Source organism: Heteronotia binoei, chromosome 12 (genome assembly GCF_032191835.1).
Source record: "Heteronotia binoei isolate CCM8104 ecotype False Entrance Well chromosome 12, APGP_CSIRO_Hbin_v1, whole genome shotgun sequence".
In the NCBI taxonomy this organism is placed as follows: Eukaryota; Metazoa; Chordata; class Lepidosauria; order Squamata; family Gekkonidae; genus Heteronotia; species Heteronotia binoei.
This window is the reverse complement of record NC_083234.1, coordinates 13832197-13856294: the sequence shown is the minus strand read 5'-3', so window position 1 is coordinate 13856294 and position 24098 is coordinate 13832197. Positions and strand designations below refer to the sequence as shown.

General features: G+C 49.2%; 1 protein-coding gene and 1 non-coding gene across 2 annotated transcripts in view; one reads left to right on the top strand and one right to left on the bottom strand.

Moving 5' to 3' along the window:
* The window catches only part of SORL1 (sortilin related receptor 1), a 194927-nt gene that overhangs the window by 99089 nt on the left and 71740 nt on the right, over positions 1-24098 (bottom strand). Inside the window, 3 exon segments of the mRNA XM_060251466.1 lie at positions 5388-5566; positions 11853-11941; positions 21634-21707. Coding sequence (XP_060107449.1) covers positions 5388-5566; positions 11853-11941; positions 21634-21707 — 342 coding nt within the window.
* On the top strand, positions 3275-3341 carry TRNAT-CGU (transfer RNA threonine (anticodon CGU)). Its single transcript has one exon. It is a non-coding gene; the product is annotated as a tRNA-Thr (tRNA).

The window sequence follows — 24098 nt, the reverse complement described above, 5'->3', positions numbered from 1 at the left end:
AGGGAGGGGGGGCGGAAATATCATGTGGGTTAGTATAGAAAAAGACAATTAAATATTGTAACCATGTTTTATTTATAAATTGTTAAAACAAAAAATGTGTGGCCCGTGGGCCAAATCAGGCCCCCGGAGGGCTCCTATCAGGCCCGCAAGCAAGTCTGCTTCCTCCTCCCTCTCTCTTGCTTCCTTCCGCATCACAGCTTGCTTTGCCAGGAGTTCTCAATCGCACAGGAGCTACAGAGCAAAACCTCTATTTTCTTCATTGGCTGAGGCTCCTCTCTTGGGGTGGAAGGGGGTAGGGAGGGATAGCTTGCTTTGATACTGACCACCAGGGGTGGGATCCTAGCAGGAGCTCCTTTGCATATTAGGCCACACACCCCTCATGTAGCCAATCCAACAGCTTACAAAAAAACAGCTTTGTAAGCTCTAGGAGGATTGGCTACATCGGGGGGGGGGGGTCCTAATATGCAAAGGAGCTCCTGCTAGGATCCCACCCCTGCTGACCACAATATTGCAAGAGTGCGAATGCTTTACACGTGTTTTATTTTATTTTTTAAAAAAAACATTAACTGTGTTTGCGCCCTTTATAAAGCTTAGAACTCTGCTAACTGGCATTACATTCTATTACACACGTGGCCTGACCTGGCCAAATCTCATTTATGTTAATTCTGGCCCTCATAACAAACGAGTTCAACACCCCTGTGTCTAGTGGGAGGCCATGGCAGCCTAGCAGCAGAGGCACCGAAGTCATAAAGACCAGACGCTGAACATGAGTCAACAGTGTGATGCGGTGGCTAAGAAGGCAAATGCAATTTTGGACTGTATCAACAGAAGTATAGTGTCCAGATCACGTGAAGTGACGGTATTGCTTTACTCTGCTCTGGTAAGACCTCAACTGTGTTCAGTTTGGGGCACCACATTTTAAGAAGGATTGTGTTCAGTTTTGTGTTCAAGAAGTCTTGTGTTCAGTTTTGGGCACCACATTTTAAGAAGGATATAGAAAAGCTGAAACGGGTCCAGAGGAGAGCGAAGAAGGTGGTGAGGGGTCTGGAGACCAAGTCCTATGAGGAAAGGCTGAAGGAGCTGGGGATGTTTAGGCTGGAGAGGAGGCAGCTGAGAAGTGATATGATCACCATCTTCAAGTACTTGAAGGGCTGTCATCTAGAGGATGGTGTGCAATTGTTTTCTGTGGCCCCAGAAGGTAGGACCATTTGATTTCAATGGGTTGAAATTAAATCAAAAGAGTTTCCGGCTCAACATTAGGAAGAACTTCCTGACCGTTAGAGCAGTTCCTCAGTGGAACAGGCTTCCTCGGGAGGCGGTGGGCTCTCCTTCCTTGGAGTTTTTCAAACATAGGCTAGATGGCCATCTGACAGCAATGAAGATCCTGTGAATTTAGGGGGAGGTGTTTGTGAATTCCCTGCATTGTGCAGGGGGTTGGATTAGATGACCCTAGAGGTCCCTTCCAACTCTATGATTCTATACGCCACGGAGGCTCACGTATGACAGCCAGATTCTAGCCTGAGCTGTGTGTCTGGAGGTGGCTCTACTAATCACCTTCATTGCTTGGGTCTCCCAACCACCCTCCTTCCCAGACTTTCGGCTGCCTTGACAACCCGCCTGGCCTTCTGCTCGCCGCTTTTCAGCATCCCCGATTTCCATTGCTTTTCAGCATCCCAATTTCAATCTTATTGGTTGGATCCTTTGACGCAGAGACTGGGCTTGGGATGACCCTTCATCCTGGATTCAGTCTTCTAAACCACGCTTGTAAGGCCCTCCCTTAGCCACAGTCCTGGTACCCCAGCCCCACTTTTGAGCAGAGAGGGTTGCAGACTTTGGTGGCCGTCAGCAAGACCTCCCAAGCCCAGCTGTGACTCGAGTAAAGGCAGCAGGGCCAGCTGACGGTTGGTGATTGCTCCTGGTTACGAATGCCTCTCACACGCTGGCCCAGGTGAGCAAGCAGATGCTGCAATTAGGAGGAGCAGCTGCCGTTTGCTTCTCCGGTCCCTCCCCTTCTGGCTGTTCACTGCTGCTCCTCACAGCCGTCCATCCTTGCATGGGCAAGCAAGGAAACAGAGAACGGGGGCCTGCCCTGCAAGCGACAACTGCCTCCCATCTCATCACAACCAATGAAATGGAGTGGGGGGGAGAGAATGCTAGGGATACAACGTCCTGGCAGTGCAGGTCACCCTGGGAGCTGAGCCAACTGCCACTGGGGGACAGAAACAGCGTTATTTTTTTCTAATTGGGGAATTTTGTGTGTGATGTTAGAGGGGGACGGAATGTGGGATCGGGAGGTCCAGAGGGAAGATTCTGGAAGCCCGCAGCAGTCGAGTCATCAGCTAGCTGACAGAGGGGAGAAAGGCCATGTGCCCGCCAAGGAAGACAGAAGAGATAGATGGGCAAGGCCTATCCTTCCAAGAGTCCCAATGCGACTACAGAGATCCAGAGGAAGAAGAAGAAGAATTGCAGATTTATACCCCGCCCTTCTCTCTGAATCAGAGACTCAGAGCGGCTTACAATCTCCTATATCTTCTCCCCCCACAACAGACACCCTGTGAGGTGGGTGCGGCTGAGAGGGCTCTCACAGCAGCTGCCCTTTCAAGGACAACCTCTGCCAGAGCTATGGCTGACCCAAGGCCATTCCAGCAGCTGCATGTGAGGGAGTGGGGAATCAAAGGCAGTTCTCCCAGGTAAGAGTCCACGCACTTCACCACTATACCAAACTGGCTCTCAGACAGACAGACAGAGACAGACAGAGGAACAACGAGAGACAGACAGAGATACACAGAGAGAGAGAGACAAAAACAGAGAGAGAAACAAGAGACAGTGAAGCAGAGAGAGCAAAAGATACAGAAAGAGGGAGAGAGAAACAGAGAAAGAGAGAACAAAATAGGAGTCAACTGCACCTTTAAAACCAACTTAATTTTATTCAGAACGTAAGCTTTCATGTGCATGCACACTTCTTCAGACGAGGAAGAAGTGTGCATGCAAACGAAAGCTTACATTCCGAATAAAACTAAGTTTATCTTAAAGGTGCAATCGACTCCTATTTTGTTCTATTGCTTCAGACCAACACGGCTGCCCACTTGGATCTACCTACAGAGAAAGAGGCAGAGGGAAACAGAGTGCACAAGAGATCCAGAGATAGAGAAGGCAGCTATCACTGTATTGTGGCAGCCCCCCCCCCCCAAAGCTATGGGAACTGCCCAACAGCGCCAACCCCTTGCAGTGGCTCGGCTGCTGAGACTCATCCTTCCAACACCGTGGGAGGGACGGTGGCTCAGTGGTAAAGCATCTGCCTCGTAAGCAGAAGGTCCCAGGTTCAATCCCCGGCATCTCCAACTAAAAAGGGTCCAGGCAAATAGGCATGAAAAACCTCAGCTTGAGACCTTGGAGAGCTGCTGCCAGTCTGAGTAGACAATACTGACTTCGATGGACCCAGGGTCCGATTCAGTATAAGGCAGCTTCATAGGTTCATATATGTGGGCTTGAATGCCACCTCTCAGCAGGAACCCGGTTACGAGTTAACCTGTCCGATGTACTGCAGAGCTATTATCTCTTGAGATTAATGGCACACACAGCCCAGCAGAGCAAAGGAGGCCACGTGACAGAAGGAAGCAAACTGTTCCGCAAAGCGGCGACAGCAGCGCTTCCAGAATCTCACTTAAACAGAGCCATTCTGCTTCGTAAGCAAATGGCCGGGAGGCCGCAGTTCTATATTCTGGATAAATTATGTTCTTCTGCCGTGCTTAACGGCCTCTTTCATTTTACTCTGAGGCAGGCATAAAGGGCGAGATTCGACTATAAAGCATTCCCGGGGAAGGCCTGCAGCAGTGGGAAATCCACCTCCCCGTCCCCCAAATGGGTGGCACGTAAGTTGGTTGCAAGAATTTTGGGAGGAGAGAAAGGAAGTGGGAAAGGACAAATCCTCAGCCATTAACCCTCAGCCCACATCAAGCCAGCAGTCAGTTATCTGCATAGAGGGAGGAAAAGTGCTATCCTCTGTGCCCATCCACCTCATCTTTCCAATATTCCTTATCAGGGGTGGAATTCTAGCAAAAGCTCCTTTGCATATTAGGCCACACCCCCTTGATGTAGTCAATCCTCCAAGAGATTACAAGGTTCTTTTTTTGAAAGAACCTGGAGGATTGGGTACATCAGGGGGTGTGGCCTAATATGCAAAGGAGCTCCTGCTAGAATTCCACTTCTGTTCCTTACCATTCCAATATTCTCCCATATTGTCCAGTCTGCTGGTTTGGATCGGCCTCACAAGCCCTACACTCTGCGCCCCTTTGAAGCGAGGCAGATGGTGATTAGAGACAGGGTCTTTTATGTAGTGGCACCTGGCCCTTGGAATGCCCTCCTTCAGGCTCACCTGACGCCTACTTTCCTGTCTTCTTGACACCAGGCCAAACACATCTTTTTACACACGACTTTTAATTAGAAATGTAGAGCTGGAAGGAAGGGACTTCTAGGGTCATCTCATTCAACCCTCTGCACCATGCAGGAAATTCACAAAAACCTCCCCCTACATTCACAGGATCAGCACTGCTGTCAGATGGCCATCTAGCCTCTGTTTAAAAACCTTCACAGAAGAAGAGCCCAACCCGTCCCAAGGGAGCCTGTTCCACTGAAGAACCGCTCTGTCAGGAAGTTCTTCCTAATGCTGAGCCAGGAACTCTTTTGATTTAATTTCAACCTGTTGGTTCTGGTCCGATCTTCTGAGGCAATAGAAAACAATTCTGCACCATCCTCTATATTGAGAGCCAGTCTGGTGTAGTGGTTAAGTGCATGGACTCTTCTCTGCAAGAACTGGGCTCGATTCCCCACTCCTCCACATGGAACTGCCGGAATGGCCTTGGGTGGTCTCAGCTGTCACAGAGTTGTCCTTGAAAGGGCAGCTTCCGTGAGAGCTCTCACCTACCGCACAGGGTGTCTGTTGTGGGGGAAGAAGATAAAGGAGATTGTAGGCCGCTCTGAGACTCTGAAATTCAGGGTGGAGGGTGGGATATAAATCCAGTATCATCATCTTCTTTTTCTTCTATATCAGGGGTGGCCAACGGTAGCTCTCCAGATGTTTTTTGCCTACAACTCCCATCAGCCCCAGCCAGCATGGCCAATAGCTGGGGCTGATGGGAGTTGGAGGCAAAAAAAAAACATCTGGAGAGCTACCGTTGGCCACCCCTGTTCTATACGACAGCCCTTCAAGTACTGGATGGTGATCATATTACCTCTCAGCCATCTCCAAGCTAAACATAACCCAGTTCCTTCAGCCTTTCCTCACAAGACTTGGTTTCCAGCCCCCTCACCACCTTCACTGAGCTCCTGCCTTGCACAGAGACGCATCGGCCTGCACAAAGCCCCAATGAGCTGCACGTCTCCCTCACCCAGCACTTCAGTGGTGTTGATCTGCAGGATGATCCAGCTGTGTCCGTTCTCTTTGTAAGAGCCGAAGATGGTGAAAATGGTGCTTTTCTCCCCGGGCTCCGTCAGCAGGCCGTAAACAAAGACCGGCTTCTCCGAGAAGGTAAACGTCTTCCAGGTCTCCCCTTCGTTTGTGCTGTATCTGGAGGGGAAAAGAAGGCACCGTGACCTGACAGGAAAACTAGGGAGGGTCTTCTTACACAAGTGCTGTCAAAAAAAAGAAGGGGGGCATTTTAAAACCACAAACTAGTTATGTACAGTAACGGAAGAAAGAGCCTTTTGAGTTTAGGGTTTGTAGGATCTTTCGGGATCAAGTGCCGTGTTCTACTGGAGAAAGTTTTCCTTCCAGACGTTTCGTTCTCAGCTGCGGAGAACATCCTCAGTGGCGTTGCAGCCGGAGCAGGCGCTCAGACCTTCTTGGCTGCTGTGCATTGAGTGGGGCCAGGGCTGCTGGAGAGCAGCTATTTGTAGGCTGGGGGGGGGGTGATGAAAGGGCAATTGTTTTGTGGATGTGCCCATTGTTTGGTGGGGCTTCCTGGAAGGGTAGTGATAAGGAAACTGGCTGTTGAATGTGACCATTGTTCTGTGTTAATTGCTGGGAGGGTTGGAAGGGGTTTGAAGATAAGGAAGATGGTTGTTGACTGTGCTGATTGTTCTGTGGAATTTGCTGGTTGTTCTGAGACTTTCTGCAATTTATAGTCTGTAGGGTGTTTTGCAGAGCTGGGTACCAAGATTGGTGGATGAAAATGCCTTCTTCCTTTCTGTTAAAATTGTGCTGGTGTTTGTAAATCTCAATAGCTTCTCTGTGCTGGTGTTTAATTTTTGTGTTTAATTTTTTTTTTTTTTTAAACGAGATTGTCTTATGTTCAGGGCTATCTACCTGCCAGGCACGTAAAGCAGGCTACCAAAGTTAACTTCTCTCTCGCTCAGTCCCAATATGGGGAAACACCTATCAGGCCCGTTAGCGAGTCTGCTTCTTTCTCTCTCTCACTTGCTCTCTTCTGCATCACAGCTCACTTTGCCAGGCTTGCTCAATCGCACAGGAGCTACAGAGCGGAGAGAGTGAGGGAAAGAAAGAAACTTTAAATGTGTTCTCCGAGCTGGCTTGGCTTGGAGAAGGGATTTCAAGAGACAAATGCCTTCTGCAAGCCAGCCAATGCGGCAGCGGGGGCTTCAAGAGCCACAAAATATGTAAGAAAGAGCCACGTGTGGCCCCCGAGCCACAGTTTGGCCACCCCTAGTATAGATGGAACACTATGGCACTGATGCTCTGTATTCCTGAGGGGCAACGGTGGGATGGATTCTGGAGTTTTGGCCCCACCGGTGGACCTCCAGATGGCACTTGGGTTTTTGGCCACTGTGTGACTGATGGGCCGCTGGATTCTCTCATGTCTTATGTTCACTTAGGAAGGGAGGCACAGTTGTCCTCATGAAGCTCATGCAGCCCTGGCCTGGATGACCCAGGTTAGTCCAGTCTCCTGCTAAGCAGGTTTGGCTCTGGTTAGTATTTGGATGGGAGACCACCAAGGATGCCCAGGGTCACGACACAGAGGCAAGGAATGGCAAACCACCTCTGCTTACCTCTTGCCTTAAAAACCACACAAAAGATTGCCGTGAGTTAGCTGTGACTAGACTTTCCCAAACCATGCTCACCCTCCTTAACCTTTCAGTCTCCAATCTCTCTACCCAGCTCATCGGTTCCTCCACACACCAGCATGCTTCAGACACAACGGCAAACCATCAGCTGTCGCATGAACCGGTGTTGGGGGTCCTTTGGGGGGGGGAGCCGCCTCTCCCTTCACTCTTCCCTCATATGTGGCTCGGTAGTCAAAGACTTCCCCATGGGGAGCAAAATCAGAACTTTATCGTATGCCTGAATCATGAGTCACGGTCTGCTCTCTTCGCTCCGAACCAGGACGGGACTTGGAATCACGGTTTGCGGGGAAGACACAAACGCTTCTTTTGTGGTTCAGTCACCGACAGAGTTTGGTTTGCCACAAAAAGGGGAAACGTCTGGAGCAGGGGTGGCCAAACTTGCTTAATGTAAGAGCCACATAGAATAAATGTCAGATGTTTGAGAGCCACAAGACAGGGAGGGAGGGAGAAGAAGAATATATTGGATTTATATCCCGCCTTCCACTGTGAAGAGTCTCAGAGCGGCTCACAATCTCCTTTACCTTCCTCCCCCACAACAGACACCCTGTGAGGTGGGTGGGGCTGGAGAGGGCTCTCACAGCAGCTGCCCTTTCAAGGACAACCTCTGCTAGAGCTATGGCTGACCCAAGGCCATTCCAGCAGGTACAAGTGGAGGAGTGGGGAATCAAACCCAGCTCTTCCAGATAAGAGAGCTCTGGCTGACCCAAGGCCATTCCAGCAGCTGCATGTGGAGGAGTGGGGAATCAAACCCAGTTCTCCCAGATAAGAGTCCGCACGCTTAACCACTATACCAAACTGGCTCTCCTCCCTGAATCAGTGTCAGAGCGGCTTACAAGCTCCTTTATCTACTTCCCCCACAACAGAGACACCCTGTGAGGGAGGTGGGGCTGAGAGAGCTCTCACAGAAGGAAAAGAAAGAAGGAAGGAAATAGATGGGGAGGGAAAGGAGGAAGGAAAGCAACTTTAACTTTAAATGAATTCTCCAAGTCACCAGCTGGCTTAGTTTGGAGAAGTGATTTAAAGAGAGAAATGCCTTCTCTAAGCCGACCAGTAGGGTGGTGTTGGCTTTGAGAGCCACACAATATGTGTGAAAGAGCCACAGTTTGGCCACCCCTGGTCTGAAGCATGCAATTGCTGTAAGTTCACGTTCCCTTCTTTACGACATAAGTACCTCTATTAAAAAGGGTTACTTGTTCATTCTGTGCTCGTGAGATCGCTTTGATCGTCAACCAAAAGGAAGACGGCAACTAAGAAATCAGGAGGAGAGACAGAGATTGGGAAGGGCAGCCATGAAGGAGCTAAAGAAGATTCTTAATAGTAAGGATGTGTCACTGGCAACCAAGATCAAGAGAATTCATGCCACAGTCTTCCCCATTTCTATGTATGGCTGTGAAATTGGAACAACGAAGAAAGCAGACAGAAAGACCCTGTTTGGTGTAACGGTCAAGTGTGCGGACTCTTGTCTGAGAGAATCAGGTTTGATTCCCCACTTCTCCACTTACAGCTCCTGGAATGGCCTGGGGTCAGCTATAGCTCTCGTCCTTGAAAGGGCAGCTTCTGTGAGAGCTCTCTCAGCCCCACCTACCTCACAGGGTGTCTCTGTTGTGGGGGAAGAAGATAAAGGAGATTGTAAGCCGCTCTGACACTGATTCAGGGAGAAGAGCAGGGTATAAATCTATGGTCATCTTCTTCTAGATTGCTTTGAAATGTGGTGTTGGAGGAGACTTTTACATATATCATGGAGCGCCAAAAAGACAAATCAGTGGGTTCTAGATCTAGTCAAGTCTGAACTCCCCCTAGAAGCTAAAATAACTAAACTGAGGCTATCATACTTTGGTCCCATTCTGAGAAGACAAGGCTCACTGGAAAAGAGGATAACGCTAGAGGAAAGTTGAAAGAAGCAGAAAAAGAGGAAGCCCCAACATGAGACGGATTGACTCCATCAAGGAAGTCATGAGGCTTTGCAAGACCTGAGCAAGACCCTTTGCAAGACCTGACCAAGGCTGTTAACAAGTGGATGTATTTGGGGGGCATTTAATTCATAGGGTTGCCAAGAATCGGAAACAAGTTGACGGCACATACCACCAGGGCTTTTGTTGCAGCAGGAACTCCTTTGCATATTAGGCCACACACCCCTGATATAGCCAATCCTCCAAGAGCTTACAGGGCTCTTCTTACAACAGAGCCGTGATGCCTCCTTAACTCACACTGAGAACCAGGGCTGTTTTTGTAGCAGGAGCTCTTTTGCGTATTAGGCCACACACCCCTGATGGAGCCAATCCTCCAAGAGCTTACAGGGCTCTTCTTACAACAGAGCCGTGATGCCTCCTTAACTCACACTGAGAACCAGGGCTGTTTTTGTAGCAGGAGCTCTTTTGCGTATTAGGCCACACACCCCTGATGGAGCCAATCCTCCAAGAGCTTACAGGGCTCTTCTTACAACAGAGCCGTGATGCCTCCTTAACTCACACTGAGAACCAGGGCTGTTTTTGTAGCAGGAGCTCTTTTGCGTATTAGGCCACACACCCCTGATGGAGCCAATCCTCCAAGAGCTTACAGGGCTCTTCTTACAACAGAGCCGTGATGCCTCCTTAACTCACACTGAGAACCAGGGCTGTTTTTGTAGCAGGAGCTCTTTTGCGTATTAGGCCACACACCCCTGATGTAGCCAATCCTCCAAGAGCTTACAGGGCTCTTCCTACAACAGAGCCGTGATGCCTCCTTAACTCACACTGAGAACCAGGGCTGTTTTTGTAGCAGGAGCTCTTTTGCGTATTAGGCCACACACCCCTGATGGAGCCAATCCTCCAAGAGCTTGCAAGGCTCTTACTTAGTACAGAGCCTTCTGTAAGCTCTTGGAGGATTGGCTACATCAGGGGAGTGTAGCCTAATATGCAAAGGAGTTCTTGTTACAAAAAAAAGCTCTGCATACCACACACACAAGATCACCATAGTTATAGGTCATAAAGGATACCCAAAACAATCACAGCCCATAGTCCTAAAAGCAGCACTATTTCACTTATTACCCCTGAATGTATCAAGGGCATGGCCTCTGAGGCTTGAAAAGTATCTGCTTTCCCTGTTTCAGTGAAATCTCAAAACGGCTTCCCTGGAAGACTGGCTCCCACACACACGAGCATCAAGTTCTGCCCACTCGGTGATTGGCAGGCAAATGTGTGAAAAGCCAAGTCTGAGGCGACGAGAGGAAAAACAGAAGTTCTACTTGTGGCATCAAGACCTTCCCCGGGTGTTGTAACGACTAGGCATTTGCAAACCAGAACTTAGCCCAGGGGTGGCCAAACTGTGGCTGGGGAACCACATGTGGCTCTCACACACATATTGTGTGCCTCTCGAAGCCCCCTCTGCCCATTGGCTAGCTTGGAGAAGGCATTTGTCTCTTTAAATAACTTCTCCAAGCCAACCAGCAGCTGGAAGAAGAAGAAGAAGAAGAGGAAGAAGAAGAAGAAGAAGAAGAGGAAGAGGAAGAGGAAGAAGAGGAAGAAGAGGAAGAAGAGGAAGAAGAGGAGGAAGAGGAGGAAGAGGAAGAGGAGGAAGAGGAAGAGGAGGAAGAAGAGGAAAAGGAAGAGGAGGAAGAAGAGGAAGAGGAAGAGGAGGAAGAAGAGGAAGAGGAGGAAGAAGAGGAAGAGGAGGAAGAAGAGGAAGAGGAAGAGGAGGAAGAAGAGGAAGAAGAGGAGGAAGAAGAGGAAGAAGAGGAAGAGGAAGAAGAGGAAGAAGAGGAAGAAGAGGAAGAAGAAGAGGAAGAAGAGGAAGAGGAAGAAGAGGAGGAAGAAGAAGAAGAGGAAGAAGAGGAAGAGGAAGAAGAGGAAGAAGAGGAAGAGGAAGAGGAGGAGGAGAATATATTTTATTTATATCCCGCCCTCCCCGCTGAAGCAGGCTCAGGGCAGCTCACAACATATAAGAATTACAAATTACAATATAAAAACATTATCTCAAAACGATATATATAATTTACTAATTAAAACCATAAAATTAGAATTAAAACTAACATTCACAGTGCTATATTCTAGATGTTCTCCTCAGTAGTTTACAACGGCCGGATATAGTAGACCAAATCTACATTAAGTGAAGGCCATTTGGAAAAGGGTAGTCTTGCAGGCCCTGCGGAATTGATCAAGACCCCGCAGGGCCCACACTTCATCCGGTAGTTGGTTCCACCAGTGTGGAGTTGCGATCCAAAGGTAAAGTAGCTTTCTTTCCACCTTTCCCCACTCCCCATCTATCTGCTTTCCCTCCTTCCTTCCTCCCTCCCTCTGCCTGCCCTCAAACATCTGATGTTCATGTCTTGCAGCTTTCAAACATCTGCCTTTTTTTCATGTGGCTCTTATGTTATGCACGTCTGGCCACCTTAGCCTCTTCCTGTTACGTGTAGATTCCTAGAGAGGACGCAAATAGACTTCAGAGCTCTCCGTATGACACTTTACTTTGGATCACAGCTGCAAATCAGATTGCTTCTTTGAACAAGGGTAACAGCTACAAGGAATTCCTCTTGCAGCACACCACAATGGAATTCCAGACACTCCCTCTACCGTCTCCCGAAGCTCTGCGGTTTGGGGGAAGGGAGGAGTCAAATAATTTCTCAGAGCCTCAAATTCCCTGTCAATGAAGCCTGCAGCTAATGCATCTCAGGATTCCTTTCTCTCACAAACTCCCTGTCTGGCTTAGAGTAAGTCATCTGATGACTGATTATTTGCTATTTTGCTGCACCCTGCCCAGGGTAAAATTCGTCAGCTGTTTCTCCCACAGGAACTTACTTCAGCTGATCTGTCTCTGAGCCCTGCGTTACCGCCATGAGGATCCCGCCGTGATCTCCCCAAGTGTAATAATGGGGTCCGGTCAGGACCTGAAGAGAGAAGCAAACACAGAACTGCATGATGGGAGAGCTCGAAGGGCTGCAGCTGTACCCCACCACCACCACATGCATGCTCCCCTCAAGGCCTAGCACGGTTTCTATGACCACCACGGAGCAGCTTTTCATAATTCCATGACACATCCTAAGGATGACAACGTAAATGGTGCCCCACATGAATGATGCCAGTATTTAAGATTACCTCGATCTACATGAAACCATGAGCCAGCTGAATAATTACAGTTTAAGACTGGTAACATAGGAACATAAGAGAAGCCATGTTGGATCAGGCCAACGGCCCATCCAGTCCAACACTCCGTGTCACACAGTGGCAAAAAATTTTATACATACACACACACTGTGGCTAATAGCCACCGATGGACCTCTGCTCCATATTTTTATCTAAACCCCTCTTGAAGCTGGCTATGCTTGTGGCCGCCACCACCTCCTGTGGCAGTGAATTCCACATGTTAATCACCCTTTGGGTGAAGAAGTACTTCCTTTTATCCGTTTTAACCTGTCTGCTCAGCAATTTCTTCGAATGCCCACGAATTCTTGTATTGTGAGAAAGGGAGAAAAGTACTTCTTTCTCTACTTTCTCCATCCCATGCATTATCTTGTAAACCTCTATCATGTCACCCCGCAGTCGACGTTTCTCCAAGCTAAAGAGTCCCAAGCGTTTCAACCTTTCTTCATAGGGAAAGTGTTCCAGCCCTTTAATCATCCTAGTTGCCCTTTTCTGGACTTTCTCCAATGCTATAATATCCTTTTTGAGGTGCGGCGACCAGAACTGCACACAGTACTCCAAATGAGACCGCACCATCGATTTATACAGGGGCATTATGATACTGGCTGATTTGTTTTCAATTCCCTTCCTAATAATTCCCAGCATGGCGTTGGCCTTTTTTATTGCAAACGCACACTGGTATTTCTAGGAACCACCATTCAAATGTGAAACGCCTGATTCTTAAGATACGTGGGGTGCAAACTAGGCTTGCCAGCCCACAGATGGGCCCTGGAATTACAGCTCACCCCCCCCCCAACTACAGAGATCAGCTTCACTGGAGAAAATGGCTGCTTTGAGGGTGGGCTCCATGGCACTGTACTCCACTGTCCTTCCCAGGCTCCATCCCCAAATCTTCGTAGCGCTGTACTCCACTGAGTTCCCTGTCTCTGAGAGCCAGTTTGGTGTCGTGGTTAAGAGCAACGACCTCTAATCTGGAGAACTGGGTTTGATTCCCCACTCCTTCCCACGTGCAGCCAGCTGGGTGACTTTGGGTCAGTCACAAGTTCTAACAGAGCTGTTCCTCTCAAGAGCAGTTTCTGTCAGAGCTCTCTCAGCCCCACCTGCCTCACAGGGCGTCTGTTGTGGGGAGAGGAAGGGAAGGGGGTGGTAAGCTGCTCTGAGACTTCGAGTGAAAGGAAGGGTATAGATCCAACTCTTCTTCCTTCCTAAACTCAATCTCCAAATCTCCACAAATGTCTCAATCTCCATCGAGCAATTCTACCCCACCCCCACCTTCTGCTGGTGGCTCGGGGTGACCGAGCAACTTTACGGGGTTCCCGCCCCAAACTCTGCCCTTCTCAGACTTCAACTCCCAAATTTCCAGGAATGTCCCAACCAAAGTTCCCGCTAAGCTGCAGAATCTTGTGAGCAAAAATTCTATTTTGTGAGCTACTGGCATTAAAGTGGTGAGCTACTGCATAAATTATTGCGTTCTGGGGTTCTCCTTCCTGACGAAGACAAAAATGTGTGAGCTGGAGGCTAAAGATAAACAGGTTTCCTACCTGTAACTGATGATCTTCGAGTGGTCATCTGTGCAGTCACACCAATGGGAGAGGCGCCGGCGCCAATCACGATCGGTAACTTCAAAGCCGCGGATTTCCGCGCCCCCTCCCCGGTGCGCATGCGCAGGCACCCCTCCCCTGCGCATGCCCAACGGGGCAGGAGCGGACATCCCGCCAGTTCCTTCTGACCGCTGCAGGAGCCCTAGACGGACCCGCAGCAGTGGGGAAGGTGGGCGGGTAGTGTGACTGCACAGATGACCACTCGAAGATCATCAGTTACAGGTAGGAAACCTGTTTATCTTCTTCGTGGTCTCTGTGCATCACACCAATGGGAGAATAGCAAGCTCACCACATACCTGGAGGAGGGTTGCGTGGTCCGTCAATAGGCGAGCGACTGCAGAACTGCACTGCCCACCGACGAACTCTGTCTCCACTGAAGGTCCAGCGCATAGTGTTTGATGAACGTATGCGGGGAGGACCAAGTAGCTGCTTTGCAAATGTCTGGCAAAGGCACCCCTTTCATGAACGCAGCTGAGGTAGCCATTGCCCTAGTGGAGTGAGCTCTGATAGGCCCTGGCAGAGGCCGCTTACGTAGCATGTAGCACAGCTTAATTGTCTCTGTCAACCACTTGGATAGTCTCTGTGAGGAGATTCTCTGCCCCATAGAGGCCGAGGCATACGAGACGAAGAGCCTGGAGTCCTTGCGCACAGGTCTGATCCTATGCAAATAAAAGGAGAGTGCACGCTTCACGTCAAGAGCGTGAAAACGTCTTTCCGAAGCCGAAGTAGGGTTCGGGAAATAGACCGGCAAGTAAATCTCTTTGTTTAAATGAAAGGCAGACACTACCTTCGGTAGGAAGGTCACATCTGGTCGCAAACGTACCCCTTCCGTGCTGAACTGCAGATAAGGGTGGTCACATCGCAAAGCTGCCAGTTCTCCCACCCGACGTGCTGAGGTAATGGCCACCAGGAAAGCCGCTTTCCATGAAAGAAGCTGCAGGGAGCACGTGGCCATAGGCTCAAAGGGTTTTCCCATGAGACCCTCCAAAACCCCGGGTAGGTCCCAGGAAGGCAAAGGAGCCCTGACAGAGGGGTACAGCCGCACCAGCCCCTTCAAGAAACTCTAAGTGGTAGGGTGAGTGAACACCGACCGGCCCTCAACCTGCTCATGATTGGCTGAGATGGCCGCCAAGTACACTCTGATGGAAGAGACTGTCAGTCCCCTGTCTAACAGGGAGACCAAAAAGTCAAGGATGCTAGGAAGGCCCGCCCTCCTTGCGTCACTGCCCCTTTGAGAGGCAAATTTAACGAATTGAGTCCATTTGTAGGCATAGGACTTCCTCGTTGACTCCTTCCTACAATTAAGGATGACGTGTTGCACCCTCTCTGACAGCTCGCTCAGCCGAGCTTCCATGCCGTCAATTTCATATGCGGGATGTCGTGGTGAACTATCCTGCCCTGCTGGGAGGAAAGTAGGTCCGGCTCCCCTGGGAAGTGGTGAAACCTGCCCTTGGACAACTGTAGCACAGGGGCGAACCAGTGTTGCCTGGGCCACCAGGGGGTGATCAGGATGCCCCTCGGACGCTCTGAGTATAGTTTCTGCACCACCCGTGTGATGAGCGGGATCGGGGGAAACAGATAGAGGTGGAGGCGGTACCAGCAAAGCAGAAGACCGTCCCCCAGCGACAAGGGATCTTTCCCTCCCCGGCAACAAAAGTTCTCGCACTTTCTGTTGTCCCGAGTGGCGAAGACGTCTATCTCCGGAGTCCCCCACTCCTGGAAGACCGGCTGTAGGAAGGTCCAGTTCAATTCCCACTCGTGCAGGGACGCTCCTCCCCTGCTGAGGAAGTCCGCACATACATTTTGCTCGCCCGGGAGATGAACTGCGAAGAGGTAAGTGTTCATCTCCATGCAAATCTGCCATACCTGCAATGCTAGAAAACACAACTTGCGAGACACCGTGCCGCCCTGCCTGTTTATATAGGCCAGCGCCGTGGTGTTGTCTGTCAGTATTGCTACAGTTCGGTTTGCCAGCAGTGGCCTGAAGGAGAGGATAGCGTGATGAATCGCCAGAAGTTCTAGGAAGTTGATATGATATTGCAGGTGGTCCCTGGGCCATCTGCTGCCCACACAAAGACCGTTGACATGTGCCCCCCATCCCCATAGGGATGCGTCTGAGGTCAGAGTCACTGTCGGCTGCGGCCTGTGGAACGGTGCCCCTTGAAGCAAGTTTTGCTTGTGACACCACCACGTCAGAGACGCCAGGATCTCCTGTGGAATGGAAAACCTGCGTAGTGGAGGGTCTATCCCACAACGGAATCGTCTCAGGAACCACAACTGAAGACTTCTCATGTGCAGCCTTGTGAACGTCAGCACCGCCGTAGTGGCTGCCATTAGTCCCAGCAATCGCAGAATCTGGAGTGCAGTTACAGTTTGGCTTGACTGGAAGATGTGTATTAAGTCCATAATGTCCTTCGCTCTTTTCTCCGGCAGAAACGCCTTGCACTGTTGCGTGTCCAAAATCGCCCCAATGAATTGGATCCTTTGGGATGGATGGAGGAAGGACTTCTTCATATTCACTCGTAACCCCAACTGTTGGAGGAGGTTCAGGGTGGTGGAGATATGCTTCAGGAGGTCGAGTTCGGATCCGGCCACCAGAAGCCAATCGTCGATGTACGGGTATATTGCTATGCCCTGCAATCTGAGGTGAGCCGCCACCACTACCATAGTCTTTGTGAACACCCTTGGGGCTGTTGACAATCCAAAGGGAAGCGCACGGTATTGGAAATGCGAAGTCCCAATGGCGAACCTTAGAAATTTTCTGTGAGCTGGATGGATGCTTATATGAAAATAAGCATCCTGGAGGTCCAATGTAGCCATCCAGTCTCCAGGGTTTAGCAGAGGAAGTATGTTGGACAGGGACGTCATACGAAACTTTTGGTGTGGTATAAAGTCGTTGAGTCCCCGAAGGTCCATTATGGGCCGCAGGCCCCCATCCCGCTTGGGAACGGTAAAATAGCGGGAGTAGAACCCCATCCGGACTTGGTCTGGTGGAACGGGTTCTATGGCCTTCTTCTCGAGCAAAGTCCTCACCTCCTCTCGGAGGGTGGAAGACGGGGTGGTGTAGACGAATGTTGGAGCCTTCGGCTCCTGTAGAAATTCGATTAGATAGCCCAGCCGGACTATCGACAGCACCCAGTGGTCTGTTGTTATGGATGACCACGCTCGGAAAAAAGGCCACAGGCGGGGGTGGTCTGAAGAATTGGTGGGGGTGTGGTAAAGGAAGGGGGGGGCCTGTTTGGCCGGCCTGTTCCCCTTTTGCCTGGAGGACTGGGAGGAGGTAGGCGAGTATTTGGCCTTAGCCCCATACTGGGACTTGCTGAAGGAGCCCAAGGTCTTGGGCCGCCATTGTTGGTCCCCAGATTGCTTCTGGAAGGGTTTCTTGTTCCATGTCTTGGACCATGGATGCTTGGTTTGCTGCCTGGATGACGCCGGTACCCCCAGATTTCTGGAGGTACGGATGCTTTTGTCCATGTCTTGGAGCACCGTATCGGTGGTGGCGCTGAATAGCCCCTTTCCGTCGAAAGGTAAGTCCTCGACATAGGCCTGGGTGTCGGCCTGTAAGGCTGTGGATCTCAGCCATGAGTGTCTCCGAAGAGTCACAGCCGAAGTAAGAGTCTTGGCACCTATGTCCCCAGCATGTTTAGCAGAGTTTAACTGCTGCTTGGCCAATGCCATGCCCTCGCTCTGGATTTTCCTAAGGGCATTTTTGGAATGTTCTGGAAGCCCTGGGAGTAGGGTGGACACACGATCCCATAGGGCGTATTGATAACGCCCCATGCAGGCAGCGTAATTGGCGACCTTGAGGCCCAATGCTCCTGCCGTGTAAAATCTTCGCCCCAGACCATCTAGCTTCTTACCCTCCTTGTCTGGAGGGGTGGCGTGGGTCTTCCTGGCCTTGGAGGATGAAGCCACTACGATTGAATTGGGTCGGGGGTGATTGAAGAGAAAATCCGCTGAGGATTCTTGAATACGGTACATGTGATCAAGCCTGCGCGATGTAATAGGGGTGGAAGCAGGCTTGTCCCATGAAGCTTTTGCAGTGTGTAACATCACCGTTGTCAATGGAAGCGCTACAGCCGTCGATGTATCCATCTGAACGATGTCGAATACACTATCGGTAACGACAGGCACAGGCTGAATGGTCGACAAAGATATGGACTGAGCCATCCTCTTTATCAGTTCCCCATAGGATTTTAAGTCCTCCGAAGGGGAGATGGGCTGGTCTTCTCCGACCTTGTTTGGGGGAGATAGCTCCTCTGAGGACAGCTGCTCCTCTTGGATAGAGCCCTCGGAGGATCTCGGTGAGTCCGGGGACTCCGACTGGTCTGACTGAGCGGGTCGATCGCGAATCGGTTCCGGGGCCACAGTCTCTTCGGTGGGAGGAGACTTCTTCCTCTTTGCCGGTTCCTCGGCCGGAGGCTTCGACATCGATGCCGACGCTTTGCGCTTCGGAGGGCGGTACGATGTCCTCGAACGGTAAGATGCTTCCGAACGTTGGTCCCATTCAGACTGACGAGGAGGGAACCAGGGAAACATGGACGGCATCAGGCAGGACCCGTAGAGGTATTGCCATTGCCTTTGGTCCCATGAGAGCGGTGGCGGTGTTCGCAGTCGTGGGGAAACTTCTCGGTGCCTCCTTACTAGAGTCAAGGAAAAATAACAAAAATAACACTCCACCCCACTCACGAAACGAAGGAAAGCGATAACGCTAGAAGAGTCCGCACTGGAAAAACCAGCAAGGCTGAAGTAAGTAATCCACCGACCGTAGGAAAGATCGACTGATCTCAGCGGCGGTCAGAAGAGAACTGGCGGGATGTCCGCTCCTGCCCCGTTGGGCATGCGCAGGGGAGGGGTGCCTGCGCATGCGCACCGGGGCGGGGGCACGGAAATCCGCGGCTTTGAAGTTACTGATCGTGATCGGCGCCGGCGCCTCTCCCATTGGTGTGATGCACAGAGACCACGAAGAAGATCTGCGAGCTAGCTCACGCTAACTCAGCTTAGAGGGGATACTGGCCCCAACTTGGAGTCTGCAACCCCTTTTCAAATTCATACCCTGAGTTTTCACTGTCAGTTGTACTAACATCCCGCTTTTGGATTTTCTTAGTGACCAGCTATGCTCCAAATTTCAGCCTTCCAGGTCCAAGGTTTACAAGATTATGCATGGGATGGAGAAAGTGGAGAAAGAAGTACTTTTCTCCCTTTCTCATAATACTAGAACCCATGGGCACTCCATGAAATTGCTGAGCAGTCAGGTTAGAACGGATAAAAGGAAGTATTACTTTACCCAAAAGGTGATTAACATGTGGAATTCACTGCCACAGGAGGTGATGGCAGCTGCAAGAATAGACAGCTTCAAAAGGGGATTGAATAAACATTTGGAGCAGAGGTCCATCAGTGGCTATTAGACACAGCATATTGTTGCAACTCTCTGTCTGGGGCAGTAATGCTCTGTATTCTTGGTGCTTGGGGGAGGGCACAGTGGGAGGGCTTCTAGCCTCACTGGTGGACCTCCTCGTGGCACTTGGACTTTTTGGCCACTGTGTGACACAGAGTGTTGGACTGGATGGGCCACTGGCCTGATCCAACATAGCTTCTCTTATGTTCTTACTGGAAGTACCCTCGTCATCCCTTATGCTCCCAGGTAAAATGGGGGACGACTACCTCTAGCACCACTCTTGCACACATATAGCTATTACGCGGCCAGAGGCAGAATTCCTGCCTGCTGCCATCTCGGCAGCTCCAGCCTCATCCAAACCAAGCTACACGTCGCTCGGAGAGGAAAGGAGAAGGTTCTGCTTGCGGCATTTAAACACTTTGCAGATGTCAGAAAGCGGCCTTAGACTAACATCAGCCTAGAGAGGCCGACCGCAAGCCTCTTGGCAGACCGGACCACCCAATCGGCCTCCGGCAAAGAAAGAGCTCCTAAAATCAGGAGCCCGTCCCAATCCGATGGAAGATGCCAAGAGTGCCTGGCTGCTCACACAAGCAACGGCAACAGCAGCAAAAAAAAAAATCCCCGCTGTGTCTTGGCAGCGTCTTTAAAGGACTGCAGCCAAACGTAACATCTAACCCTTCCATATGAAAGTAAACCGACCAATCTTCTTGCTGGAAAGCTGTAATTTTGTGGGGAACTCTTCCTCGCAACAGATGTGTAGCGCTCTTGTCGCTACATCTGGAAGGAGATTTCCAGAAAAAGAACTGTGCAGATCCGAAGCCTGTTCGCCACTCATGTGAAAGATGCTTCCCCACCCCCCCACCCCCGATGCAGAGGTGAGGGAGCGGGTGGCAGGTATTCTGCAAGGAGTGGAGCATATAGGACAAGTAATTTCATTCCTTCCAAGCAGGGCTTTTTTTTTTTTGCAGCAGGAACTCCTTTGCATATTAGGCCACACCCCTCCAATGTAGCCAATCCTCCTGGAGCTTACAGTAGGCCCTATACTAAGAGCCCCGTCAGCTCTTGGAGGATGGGCTACGTCAGGGGGGGTGTGGCCTAATATGCAAAGGAGTTCCCACTAAAAAAAAAGTCCTTTCCCAGGCTCCCAACACAGACTGCCCCATCAATCAAAGAAGCTTGTTTGGTGGGTACACAAGACAGGGCCTTTTCAGTGTCAGCCCCACAATTTTGGAGCAACCTCCCCCAGGATGTATTTCTAGCCCCATCACTTTCAGTCTTTAAGAGGCAGTTGAAGATTATTTTGTTTAGGACTGGATTAAGTGACGTCTCCTTGCAGTCCTAACTTGTGATTTTTAATTTTGGTCTTTACGTTTTTAATGTATTTTATTTTATGCGTATTAATGTTCTAAACTGTCTTGAGCTTCGTGATGGAAGAAAAATGGCAAATGAATGTTTTCAATAAATACATAAATCCAAAGCCAGATGGCAAAAAAAAAAACAGATTCTGGATTTTAACCCCATCTTAATCTCCAGGAGTCCAGCAGGTTATCCAGCCTGGTCCATCAAGCCGAGGAGATCCCAAACCTGCTCTCCAGTAGGTCTTTCTGCAAGCTCTGCTAATGGGTTATCAGGATCGAGCCGACTACCTGAACCTCGAGCCGGCTACCTGAACCCAGCTTCCATCGGGATAAAACGCAGGTCATGAGCAGAGCTTGGACTGCAGTACTGCCGCTTACAACTCTGCACCACGAGGCTGAGTGCTTACACGTGCTTTATTTTATATGCCGCTCGTAAGTCCCCAGTTTGGGAGAAAAGTGGAATGAAACCATTTAAACAAACAAATGTGTACAATCCTTTGGTGTTACGTATCTTCCACAAGCTGTAAACTTGGTTGCTGATTTGAGTTCATTCCCTGTCTGAATGCACTGCAGTTACAGGTCAAGAACGAGCGGCACAAAGCAAATAGTTAGATTAGTGGGGCAGGTCATACAGACGGTTAAAGGTGTATGGAAGTAAAGTATTATGTAAGGTGTCAAGCATCATCGATAAAATATCTTTAATTGAGTTTTCCTTGAGTGCAAGTGAAAAGGATAAATGGGTTTAATTTGTAATGTAACAGTGAAGGTGAATGCAGTAAATGGTGAATAGAGATAATGGAATTTGAATGTGTATATATAATTAGTGAAAACACTGCCTTCGACTTCTGTTTTAATAATTTTTTCTTTTGTATGGTTAAAGGCTTGTACACAATATATTAATTTAATAAACTATAAAAATATTGAAGAAAAAAAAAAGAACGAGCGGCACAAAGTCAGAGAAATGCTCACCACAACACACCTTCTGCGCCCCTCCTCCACCACCCAAGGATTTATTTCTACACTATCTTTTGAGCACTCAAGCATCAGAGCAGGGGAAGTCCCCACGCAGACGTACGCCTTACCTCCCGCCATCGGACACCGGCGCTGCTCGAAATGTACACATTCATTTTGTTTGCCATCTTCTTGCCAACAGAACCTACAAAACAGATGGACAGAGGGAGGAGAGGAGGGAGTCGCAATTCCTCCATCAGGCACCCACAATCGCTGCATCATTACGCAGCCTACTTAAGAACCTGCCTGCCATCATGTCAATTTTTAAAAATGGAGAGGTGGGTTAAGCCAAACAAAACCAGGTAAGAACCACAGTTTGAAATTGGTTGATTGATATCCAATTTATTACAGTCACTTGACTAGCAATAACAATATACAAAATCTCAGAGTCACAGACCATAATTTCTGACTACATAAAAGCGTTCTCAGATTCCGACAATGCTAAACCTTAAGAAGAAGAAGAAGATGAAGATATTGGATTTATATCCCGCCCTCCACTCTGAAGAGTCTCAGAGCGGCTCACAATTTCCTTTACCTTCCTCCCGCACAACAGACACCCTGTGAGGTGGGTGGGGCTGGAGAGGGCTCTCACAGCAGCTGCCCTTTCAAGGACAACCTCTGCCAGAGCTATGGCTGACCCAAGGCCATTCCAGCAGGTGCAAGTGGAGGAGTGGGGAAACAAACCCGGTTCTCCCAGATAAGAGTCCGCACACTTCACCACTACACCAAACTGGCTCTTAAAAATGGCACTATTAACCATCTCAACTTGGTTAAAAACTTCCGCATATTTATGGTTAAAAAAACCAATATTTTGCTACTGCCTGAGTTACAGACGTCTTAGTATCTTCCAATAAGTATTTCAGTAGCACGACATCTGCAAATTTCAGATCATTTATCCAGAGGTTTAAATTTAGAGAGCAATAGAAATATTAACTGATGTCTCTCTCTGGATAGAGACATTCTGAATAAAACTTTGTTGGTCTTAAAGGTGAAATTGACTCCTACTTTGTTCTACTGCTTCCCACAGCTGCCCGCTTGGATTTATCTAATGTAAAAGAACGTGAGTGACAGTTCCAACTTCTTTTTCTGAGCTTTGGCGGATAAGCCAGCAAAGAAACTTTCCTTGCAAAACATTAGAAGGGAGGGCATCAAAACGCGCCCTGGAAAAGGCCCATCTATATTTTTCATACGTGATGTTAGATAAATATGGGGCTGCAGCAATTGTTAGTAAACACTGGAAAACTGTGTGGCACACTGATAATGTATCAGAAAAGAACAATTATGACAATTTCTGTGTCCAACCTCGATGGAAGTTCCAGTCTATATTCATTCACTAGACCTCGTGCAATTCCAGCTACAAAGTGCTTGCACGACAAGATCCAGGGCTTTCTCGGTGGCAGCACCAGAACTTTGGAACACCCTCCCAGAAGCTATAAGGGCCCTGCGGGATTTGTCGGCGTTCCGCAGGGCCTGTAAGACCGAACTATTTAAACAGGCTTTTCTGGTTGATTGAAAATGGGCTGCCACCGGACATCCTACAGAAGCTGGCGATCAGTCAGAAGTCAATACCGCCAGACTGGACTGAGACAGCGCAAATAGTTTTTAAATTGATAAGTAAATTATGGTTTTATATGTTTTACTGAATTGATTGTTTTTATGATGTTGTAAGCCGCCCTGAGTCTGCTTGCGGAGAGGGCGGGATATAAATGTAAAGTAATAAATAAATAAGTCTACTGAATGAATAGACTGGAGCTTCCATAGCCAACACATATTCGTGACTGTAATGGCTACAGGTGGAGCCTAAAAATTGAAGGAGTCTTCCCCGAAACCGGTCCTGAGCTTCTTGATTTGGCTGCAGCTTCCTTTCCCTTGTGGATTCTTCAGGTTCAAGTTTATGAGCCACTCCAGGACAATTTTGGAACAGGAGTTGGACAGTGCACTGATATTGTTTATGGACATTATTGGTTCAATTACATGGGCAGTGCTTAATTGTCAGCCACATTTATTTTCCTTATAATATACTAGAGGTTGGAGACAGAAATTGTTGTCCTAATTGTTCTCGATACATTATCAGTGTGCCACACAGTTTTCCAAGTTAAGCCAAAACCCCACACGTTTCTCCATCTGCAGATTTTCAAACACATGCAGGGAAAAAATCATAAAGATGGTACATCACACCATGGTTCCAGGGATGGATCCAGTTTCCTATTGCTTTCTGAGCTGAATTCAACACGCTGAGAAGAATGATACACAAAGCATGAACGGCCCAGACCTCATCCTTGAAAAGACTGCATCCACCCCTACATTCATTGCAACATGTGATACAGGAATTCCTGCAAATGCTGGCAATCTCCGCATCAACTGGACAGCAAGAGCAAGTGAAGAGGCATTCTCAGTGGCTGTCCATTGAGTGGAAAACTGCGGTCCCCTGGAGGTCTGCCAAAGGTAGAGCCTGTGCATCTTCCAAGAGTGATGCGAGATAGGGTGAATTGAGGGATTCATCGCTATAACCGGAGTTCAGTCATACGGCTCCCTC